The sequence below is a fragment of the Oncorhynchus keta genome, chromosome 33 (genome assembly GCF_023373465.1).
Source record: "Oncorhynchus keta strain PuntledgeMale-10-30-2019 chromosome 33, Oket_V2, whole genome shotgun sequence".
In the NCBI taxonomy this organism is placed as follows: Eukaryota; Metazoa; Chordata; class Actinopteri; order Salmoniformes; family Salmonidae; genus Oncorhynchus; species Oncorhynchus keta.
The window spans coordinates 25,017,136-25,028,025 of record NC_068453.1 but is presented as its reverse complement, the minus strand read 5'-3'; the positions used below and the strand labels follow the sequence as shown (position 1 = coordinate 25,028,025).

Sequence of the window (10,890 nt, the reverse complement as noted above, 5' to 3'; positions counted from 1 at the left end):
GCTGTTGTGGGAGCAGCTTGACCATATGGTACGTAAGAAGTGTCCATCAAGCCAACTCGAATGCCTAAGGTCTGCAAGGTTGTAATTTCTGCAAATGGAGGATTCTTTGACGAAAGCAAAGTTTGAAGGACACAATTATTATTTCAATTTAAAATCATTATTTATTAACCTTGTCAACGTCTTGACTATATTTCCTATTCATTTTGCAACTCATTTCATGTATGTTTTCATGGAAAACAAGGACATTTCTAAGTGACTTTTGAACGGTAGTGTATATACAGTGGGGCAAAAAAGTATTTCGTCAGCCACCAATTGTGCAAGTTCTCCCACTTAAAAAGATGAGAGAGGCCTGTAATTTTCACCATAGGTACACTTCAACTATGACAGACAAAATGAGAAAAAAAATCCAGAAAATCATATTGTAGGATTTTTTATGAATTTATTTGCAAATTATGGTGGAAAATAAGTATTTATAGTATTTTGAGATTTGGCCAGTGGTCCCCGGACCCCACATCGAGAAATCTTGCCCTATAACGCCTTCCTGGTTGCATCAACTGGGACTCAATGTTCAGTACACGTGTGGAGTCCGATATGATCTTTCTTGCCTGTTTAATGATGGTCTCCTCAAAAATGTTATTAAGCACTGAGGGACTTATTGAATGTAAATGTTACTAAGTCTCTCCTCTCTCTCTAGCAAACTCAACTCATCAGAAACAACAGGTCTACATGAACTTGTAAAAAAAAAGATCACAAAAGGAATTGATACGAGTGGCTACAGTGTTCTCTTATAGGCCAACTGCGTCATCTCGCGGTGTTGGAACAGTTGTTTCACTGTCTGCCGGACAAGGGAGAAGCGCATAAATAGTTGCTGATGACATTACATCTATTAGGTAGGTTGCTTAGTTCTATGTAGTAATACTTTGCAGACTACTGTATATATATGTTGCTATGGTGGGAGATACTTTTCTCACACTTGTAATACATAAATTACTTGTTATGCTACAGGGAATTTAGCCTATAGCTACTATAGCATTAACATTGAGTTATAGGCTGATATATGCGTAGCTTACTATTAGTATTTGCAAAGGCGTTATAGTGGCTGATGTGAAGGAGGTTTTGTAGCCTATATATGTATGGACATCACTTGGATGTGGCATGGGGGCGAACAACCGTTCATATATCCACTGGCAGCAGAATTTAGGTAAATGACTCGTCAAACATGTGTCTCTCCGCCCATATCCATTCAAGTGCGACACTTGTCATTTGTCACCTGAAGCGACAGGCAGTGCTAGTCTGTAATACCCGACCCGAACTGTGGGATTTAGGATTTTACAGTTATTTAGCCCACCACATCAAAATGACTTGGAGACTTTTGGTCCTCGGGGGGGCATGCTTGCTTCTTCTGGGTGTGAGGGGTCAGTGCAAAGAGCAACGAAACCGGAGAACGGTGTCTTTCCATCAGACTCAGCAAGATGGGGACCAACGCCAAGTCCTCTCACGACCAGAAAGGGATACCACAGCTTCTCCAAGACCCACTTTCACCGCTTGTAAACTCCCTCTCACACCATTAGAACACCGGGTGTTGGATCAAAATACACACGAGGTGAGAGCATATATCAGTGCTGTTTTTGACGTACTTTATCAATTACTATAGCATCAACACCGCAGTTTTACTTTTGCAATTGCATTATGAATGATTTTGTGTAGGGCTACTTGGGGTTTTTTGGGGTAGGGCTACCTGGATTGTCACAAGGTTCATCAGCTCTGAAGGTGTGATGTTATGGGTGTATGTGAGGAAAAATATTAAGTTGAGTCTCACTCCCTCTTTCTCAATTCAATTTGCTTTACTGGCATGACGTGACAATGTGCCAAAGCTTTCTTTGGAGATTTACAATATTTACATAATTAATAATAATCGATATTGTCAACTGGACAACAGTAACAAAAATAACCAAGGGTAAAAATAACCATGCATTGAATAATAACAATAAGCATAGAGGACATGTGCAGTTTGGTTGGTCAGTCAGACACTGTCCCTCAACTTCTCTCTCTCTCTCTCTCTGTCTCTCTCTGTCTCTCTCTCTCTGTCTCTCTCTGTCTCTCTCTGTCTCTCTCTGTCTCTCTGTCTCTCTCTCTGTCTCTCTCTCTCTCTCTCTCTCTCTCTCTCTCTCTCTCTCTCTCTCTCTCTGTCTCTCTCTGTCTCTCTCTGTCTCTCTGTCTCTCTCTCTGTCTCTCTCTCTGTCTCTCTCTCTCTCTCTCTCTGTCTCTCTCTCTCTCTCTCTCTCTCTCTCTCTCTCTCTCTCTCTCTCTCTCTCTCTCTCTCTCTCTCTCTCTCTCTCTCTCTCTCTCTCTCTCTCTCTCTCTCTCTCTTTCAGACAGGGTTTCATGGTGACGATGGCTCCAGTTTTACTGTCACATGGGTTGGAGACGGGACAGGGGTACGTATGGTCGTCACTTCATGGATGATGGATGTAGCATCATTGTCATCATCACTCATTGGGTGCATCTGAAAGGGGTGCAGCTCAGTACGCTGGAGTAGCTTCCTCCCATCGTTTCCTCTCTTCCACCTGCGGTAACCAGACAGTGAGGCAACGTGATCATTTGCTTTCACCTGTCCAGTTCTCTCACACCGATGCAGATGAAGGAAAGGAAAGGGGACGAGGAGAGAGGAAACCTTTTAAACCTTTGACAACAGTTTTTTAATTTGGTTGATTGAGTGATTGGTTCATTTATTGATTTGTTGATTGAGTGATTGATTGAGTGAGTTACTGAGTGAGAGATTGAGTGGTTGCTTGTAGTGACGGGTGGATAAATGCGAATTGCTAACTGCATAAACTGGTAATAGTACAGTCATGGTGAAGTTTAGCCAAGTGTTCATTTGTGTCCCACCAGGTAATCTTGGTGTTGTCTACAATCAGTGCTCCTCTAGATTCCTTCTTCGAGGGCGGTTCTTCACGATTGTACCGCAGGTTAGTGGATGGTGGCAATATGTCTGTCTGTCTGTTTGTGTCTCTAGATGAACCGAGCCAGTGTTCTGACATTTTGGCTCGTTATACTCCCCTCTCAGTGCAGACTATGGCAAGTCTTTCCATGATATTTCTCATCTCATCAATAACACCTTCATAAGGAAGGAATTTGGACTTCTGGCTGGACCAGGGAACTCTCAACAGGTAAGCTGCCTGATCACAAGTGTACATGCAGGAAAGCATTCTGGCTGATGACAGTCTGTGTGTGTGTCTGTGTGTATGTGTGTTTGTGACTGTCTGGCGTGCATGTGCAGACACGTCAGCCGTCTTGGTTCTTGCTGTCCAATCAGCTTGAGCCACCACAGCTCAGTTTCAACACTCTCCTCCACATGCCACTGTGGTCATGCTGCTCAGAACACTGGTGTGAAGACAGTGAGAACAACAAAACCACCAAACCCATTGCACCTAAACAACCACATCAGGGTGGTATCCATTAGGGCACAACGTAGCAAAACAATTTGCAACGGAAAATGTTCAGAAACAAAAGCAAGCGTTTCTTATTGCACAAATTCAGGTCTGTTGCAGTTTGTTTTTGTCTGTTTGGCATCTAATGAATACACCCCAGGATGAGGCCTCATAGTTTTATGTTGGGGGAGGTGATTTATATGAAGACAATAGAGAAGACAAGGGGAGGAAGCCAGTTTAGACTATTGAGATGCACGTTAAGGCAACCTTCCATCACGTATGGTGCTTGTTCTGATTGACAGGTGATTCTGACTGCAGACACACCGGTTTTGGACAACCCCGGTGGCGTCATCTTTACCTCAACTGACGCCGGAGTGTCGTTTAAGTCTGTCCAGCTGCCTTTTCACCCGGCCCAGCCAATCACCTTCCACTTCTTGAATCCCGAGTACTTAGTGGTCATCAGCATAGATGTGAGTAAATAAACAAACATGCTCTTTATCTCTTTGTGATCACACTCACCTCACACATACGCACACATGATCACACACGGCACATACACACACAAATACACACACATACAGTACATACATACATACATACATACATACATACATACATACATACATACATACATACATACATACATACATACATACATACATACATACATACATACAGTACATAAAGGTGCCATTTGTAAAAAAATGGTAGAAAAAATTATAATAGTTAACCTAATTTCAGTTTATGTGACAAAACAAGCAAGTATAGTGTAGAGAATCATCTAAACCGCTGTGAAATATATTTTCCATAACCAAAAAGATCGTATTTTCAGCTATTTGAAGCTGGTGTACAAAACCAAAAGTAAAAGATGCTAGAACTAAACTTAATAACAGAAGGCATAGTAATAGCACAGATAAAACAGATCTACCACTTCTTAGACTTGCTTTCAATGAGAATTACAGATCTATAACTCACATTTCTATGGGAATTTGGTCGGGTCGCCCAAAAAGTTACATATTCCAGCATTAAATACACATTCTCCTATGCTTTTCTCACTTGCAGGGCAGCCTGTGGCTTTCTCTGGACTTTGGGACTGTGTGGAAAAAGGTTCACGAAGGAACACAATCTTTCACGTGGTGAGAACAAACGGGACACACACACACACACACACACACACACACACACACACACACACACACACACACACACACACACACACACACACACACACACACACACACACACACACACACACACACACACACACACACACACACACACACACACACACACACACACACACACACACACACACACACCACGGAGCTCAGTTTGATCAGCCGTGCCCAGACAAAGAGAGGTGTGTCGTGTTCAATCTAAATACTGACTTCAATACATCAATGTAGTAAACACACAGAGCTCATAAAGCACACATGTCTACAGTCTGTTGTCTGTTGTTTGACTGAATTGGAATGTTTAGCCCAGGCTGGTGGCAACTATAGTGTGTCTGGTAGGAGTGAGAAGCTCCTATTTGTTAAGTCCCTAAAGACATTTTCACTTAGTCATGCATTGACATCAATCTGTGGGAGCCTCAGTGAAAATGACTTGAGTGTAAGTTATAGGATTTGCCCCTATGTAATAAACAGTAACAACATGTAATAAATATGATTATTAACTGGGTCTCTCTCTCTCTCTCTCTCTCTCTCTCTCTCTCTCTCTCTCTCTCTCTCTCTCTCCTTATTTTGCCAGGGGCTCCGGCATCACTCTCTTCTTCAGCTTCAGTCCCAAAGGAACAGGTGAGCGGGGTCGTATTTATTAGTACACACCGTAGCAACACGTTCGTTTTGTTCTGTTTGGGCGCTGGTCTAGTAATGTGTTGTTAGTGGAGTCAGACAGAAGAGGAGAGCTGTTCCTAAAGAGGACAGAAGACCTGGGGAAGACGTTCACCACCGTGGCACACAGCATCTTCTCCTTCGGCTATGTAGGAGGCTTCCTCTTCACCTCAGTCATAGAGACACTGGTGAGACACACACACTGATGCAACCACACACACACACACACACACACACACACACACACACACACACACACACACACACACACACACACACACACACACACACACACACACACACACACACACACACACACACACACACACGGGTATCAACATATAAGCTGACATATACTGTACAATCATTTACACTCTGTGTTATTCTGTGTTATTTCCACTCACTCTGCCTTTCATTGGTCCAGTCAGTCAACAGTCCTACACCACAATGTGGTTCTTGCTTGGTTAGATCTGTGTTGTGACTAAGTGATTCTCTCCCAGGGAGCCTTGATTAGATCTGTGTTGTGATTCTCTCCCAGGGAGCCTTGGCTAGATCTGTGTTGTGACTAAGTGATTCTCTCCTAGGGAGCCCCACGTGTCATCTATGTGTCCTCAGACCAAGGGGACCAATTCAACAAGGCCCAGCTCCCCTCCGCCTCCACTGAGCAGGTAGGACAGGCTCTTGTCTGTCTGTCTGTCTGTCTGTCTGTCTGTCTGTCTGTCTGTCCATTATGTCCCTCTGTACCCCACTATTTCCCCTCAGTCCTCACTTCATTCTATTGTCCCCTGTCTATGGCTATTATGGTAACCGTATTACCACCACACCTGAATTCGGAGTTACGTCCCCCTATGTGTCTGTCTTCATTCACTTGTATCCTACTTCTTAGCTGAAATGCCTGTGAGAAGGACCCGATCACGTGACGGGCATTGGATATTAAAAATGTAGATATCTGAGAGAGCCATGTGAGTGAGAGGTGCTTCGGAGCATGGCAGCTGGGAGAAGGGAATTATAATTATTATATTCAGCCAAAGGGCACAGCGGCCACTTTGGCCACAAAGACATGGATTTTTTAGGGGGCATTACAGGCACACAAAGGGGGTTGCCGCCGGGAAATTTGAGGCCTGGTTAGAAAACTATCAAGTGCTTGTCAAATTGTGAATGAGAGACTGATGAAGTGTGTGTAGCTTGAACAATAAACAAATAAGAGCTCATGCCTTTCATGCAACTATTTTTCAAATCAATATTAGAGTCGCATCATACAGCCTTAGAATGTATAAACATATGAACATATAGCCCAACGTTTGTGTCACAACTAAAGTTACATAAATAACTCTAAATGAAGCATATAGGAGGACCAGTTTCTTTGTTAACCACTCAACACAGAATAGCGCTTCCTTTGAAATCGTTTGGAGAAAAGATCCTTTCTATTTTATGAATCTATGTTTGATTGTATTCTTCATACTATAAAATAATACAATTAATAACGTTCATTAACCGTGAGACTGGCAGTTATTTGCTTGACAATCTCCGTCTGAAAAAATGTCATGACCGCCACAATCCTACCCTTGTCCATCTCTCCTGTTTCTCTGTACTGTTGTCTTCCTGTCCCTGTCTTCTCCTGTCTCTCTGTTCCCCCTGTCCCTCTGTCTCTGTTACTCTATCTGTCCCCCTGCCATAAATTCATTTTAAAATATCTCAAAATTCCAGATCAGGGTGACAGCATTTCGTCAAGTACACGGTAAAGAATCTGTCACAACAATTGACAAGACATAGTACAGATTAAAAACCACATTGTGACAAAGTAACTACAAGATATAGTAACTGTCACCAAGGGTCTGGTCTAGAAGCTCTTGAAAGGGGAAGTAGGGGTTTGGAAGACGTTTACTCATATCAGGAGGAGACCGTTTGGCAACTTTCCATTACAACACATAATGTAATGACAGATGCACACACCTGGTCTTGCCACAGACAAAGACACACACACATACCATCCCCTGCTCTCCTCTCTCTCCCTCAACTCCCTCCCAAACTGTATCTTGCTGACGAGACAGAAACAAAGATATTCTCTCACGATGACTAAAGGCTTAGAAATGGGAGAACACACACACACACACACACACACACACACACACACACACACACACACACACACACACACACACACACACACACACACACACACACACACACACACACACACACACACACACACACTAATTGGGGGAGGCATTACAATAACGCAAACGGTTCCACACATGTCTTAATGATTCATTTTCTCACCTGTATACATGTGTGTGTTTCCAGTTCTACTCGGTTCTGGATGGGGATGAGGACATGATTTTCATGCATGTGGACAATCCAGGAGGTACTGTAGGGGAAAGGAGTGAACTTCATCGCAACTCACTCAAACACACACATCTTACACACACTCTGTCACACGCACACACTCTAGTCTCTGTTTCTCACATTCTCTCCCTCTCTCTTTCACACATTCTAACTCACACACTCACACATGCTTTTCAAGTACAGACAAAGGACATATGAGCCACATGGATCCGTCTTTAGATCAAACATTAAAGTTTACTCATGTATTTTGCTCAGCAGCGATCGTGTCTGAAACTGTACATCCATCTCATCTAGATCTATGGCTGTCTCAGTTGTACTAACCCTGATATGTCTGTCTCAGTTGTACTAACCCTGATATGTCTGTCTCAGTTGTACTAACCCTGATATGTCTGTCTCAGTTCTACTAACCCTGATATGTCTGTCTCAGTTCTACTAACCCTGATATGTCTGTCTCAGTTCTACTAACCCTGATATGTCTGTCTCAGTTCTACTAACTCTAACCCTGATATGTCTGTCTCAGTTCTACTAACCCTGATATGTCTGTCTCAGTTCTACTAACCCTGATATGTCTGTCTCAGTTCTACTAACCCTGATATGTCTGTCTCAGTTGTACTAACCCTGATATGTCTGTCTCAGTTCTACTAACTCTAACCCTGATATGTCTGTCTCAGTTGTACTAACCCTGATATGTCTGTCTCAGTTGTACTAACCCTGATATGTCTGTCTCAGTTCTACTAACCCTGATATGTCTGTCTCAGTTCTACTAACCCTGATATGTCTGTCTCAGTTCTACTAACCCTGATATGTATGTCTCAGTTCTACTAACCCTGATATGTCTGTCTCAGTTCTACTAACCCTGATATGTCTGTCTCAGTTCTACTAACCCTGATATGTCTGTCTCAGTTCTACTAACCCTGATATGTCTGTCTCAGTTCTACTAACCCTGATATGTCTGTCTCAGTTCTACTAACCCTGATATGTCTGTCTCAGTTCTACTAACCCTGATATGTCTGTCTCAGTTCTACTAACCCTGATATGTCTGTCTCAGTTCTACTAACTCTAACCCTGATATGTCTGTCTCAGTTCTACTAACCCTGATATGTCTGTCTCAGTTCTACTAACCCTGATATGTCTGTCTCAGTTCTACTAACCCTGATATGTCTGTCTCAGTTCTACTAACTCTAACCCTGATATGTCTGTCTCAGTTCTACTAACCCTGATATGTCTGTCTCAGTTCTACTAATCCTGATATGTCTGTGTCAGTTCTACTAACTCTAACCCTGATATGTCTGTCTCAGTTCTACTAACCCTGATATGTCTGTCTCAGTTCTACTAACCCTGATATATCTGTCTCAGTTCTACTAACCCTGATATGTCTGTCTCAGTTCTACTAACCCTGATATGTCTGTCTCAGTTCTACTAACTCAAATCCTGATATGTCTGTCTCAGTTCTACAAACCCTGATATGTCTGTCTGAGTCCTAATAACTCAAACTCTGATATGTCTGTCTCAGTCCTACTAACTCTAATCCTGATATGTCTGTCTCAGTTCTACTAACCCTGATATGTCTGTCTGAGTCCTAATAACTCAAACTCTGATATGTCTGTCTCAGTCCTACTAACCCTGATATGTCTGTCTCAGTCCCACTAACTCTAAACCTGATATGTCTGTCTCAGTTCTACTAACTCTAACCCTGATATGTATGTCTCAGTCCTAATAACCCTGATATGTCTGTCTCAGTTCTACTAACTCTAACCTTGATATGCATGTCTCAGTTATACTAACCCTGATATGTCTGTCTCAGTTCTACTAATTCTAACCCTGATATGTCTGTCTCAGTTCTACTAACCCTGATATGTCTGTCTCAGTTCTACTAATCCTGATATGTCTGTCTCAGTTCTACTAACTCTAACCCTGATATGTCTGTCTCAGTTCTACTAACCCTGATATGTCTGTCTCAGTTCTACTAACTCTAACCCTGATATGTCTGTCTCAGTTCTACTAACCCTGATATGTCTGTCTCAGTTCTACTAACCATTATATATCTGTCTCAGTTCTACTAACCCTGATATGTCTGTCTCAGTTCTACTAACCCTGATATGTCTGTCTCAGTTCTACTAACTCAAATCCTGATATGTCTGTCTCAGTTCTACAAACTCTGATATGTCTGTCTCAGTTCTACAAACCCTGATATGTCTGTCTCAGTTCTACTAACCCTGATATGTCTGTCTGAGTCCTAATAACTCAAACTCTGATATGTCTGTCTCAGTCCTAATAACTCAAACTCTGATATGTCTGTCTCAGTCCTACTAACCCTGATATGTCTGTCTCAGTCCCACTAACTCTAAACCTGATATGTCTGTCTCAGTTCTACTAACTCTAACCCTGATATGTATGTCTCAGTCCTAATAACCCTGATATGTCTGTCTCAGTTCTACTAACTCTAACCTTGATATGCCTGTCTCAGTTATACTAACCCTGATATGTCTGTCTCAGTCCTACTAACTCTAACCCTGATATGTATGTCTCAGTCCTACTAACCCTGATATGTATGTCTCAGTCCTACTAACTCTAATCCTGATATGTCTGTCTCAGTCCTACTAACTCGAATCCTGATATGTCCGTCACAGTTCTACTAACTCGAATCCTGATATGTCTGTCTCAGTTCTACTAACTCTAATCCTGATATGTCTGTCTCAGTTCTACTAACTCTAACCCTGATATGTCTGTCTCAGTCCTACTAACTCTAATCCTGATTTGTCTGTCTCAGTCCTACTAACTCTAATCCTGATATGTCTGTCTCAGTTCTACTAACTCGAATCCTGATATGTCTGTCTCAGTTCTACTAACTCTAATCCTGATATGTATGTCTCAGTCCTAGTAACTCTAATCCTGATATGTCCGTCTCAGTCCTGCTAACCCTGATATGTCTGTCTCAGTCCTTCTAACCTTGATATGTTTGTCTCAGTCCTAATAACTCAAACTCTGATATGTCTGTCTCAGTCCTACTAACTCTAACCCTGATATATCTGTCTCAGTTCTACTAACCCTGATATGTCTGTCTCAGTTCTACTAACCCTGATATGTCTGTCTCAGTTCTACTAACCCTGATATGTCTGTCTCAGTTCTACTAACTCTAACCCTGATATGTCTGTCTCAGTTCTACTAACCCTGATATGTCTGTCTCAGTTCTACTAACCCTGATATGTCTGTCTCAGTTCTACTAACCCTGATATGTCTGTCTCAGTTCTACTAACTCTAACCCTGATATGTCTGTCTCA

The 10,890-nt window shown here is 42.3% G+C and overlaps 1 protein-coding gene across 1 annotated transcript in view; it reads left to right on the top strand.

Annotated features, from left to right (window-relative positions):
* Window positions 1–1,551: 1,551 nt before the first annotated feature.
* Window positions 1,552–10,890, top strand: part of LOC118379993 (sortilin-like) — a gene marked incomplete at its 5' end in the record, with an annotated part of 40,869 nt that continues 31,530 nt past the window's right edge. The window contains 10 exons of the mRNA XM_052491628.1: window positions 1,552–1,603; window positions 2,380–2,438; window positions 2,893–2,969; window positions 3,068–3,170; window positions 3,734–3,901; window positions 4,494–4,567; window positions 5,181–5,227; window positions 5,315–5,451; window positions 5,848–5,931; window positions 7,568–7,628. Of these exons, the coding sequence (XP_052347588.1) occupies window positions 1,552–1,603; window positions 2,380–2,438; window positions 2,893–2,969; window positions 3,068–3,170; window positions 3,734–3,901; window positions 4,494–4,567; window positions 5,181–5,227; window positions 5,315–5,451; window positions 5,848–5,931; window positions 7,568–7,628 (862 nt within the window). The remainder of the gene's footprint in view (window positions 1,604–2,379; window positions 2,439–2,892; window positions 2,970–3,067; window positions 3,171–3,733; window positions 3,902–4,493; window positions 4,568–5,180; window positions 5,228–5,314; window positions 5,452–5,847; window positions 5,932–7,567; window positions 7,629–10,890) is intronic.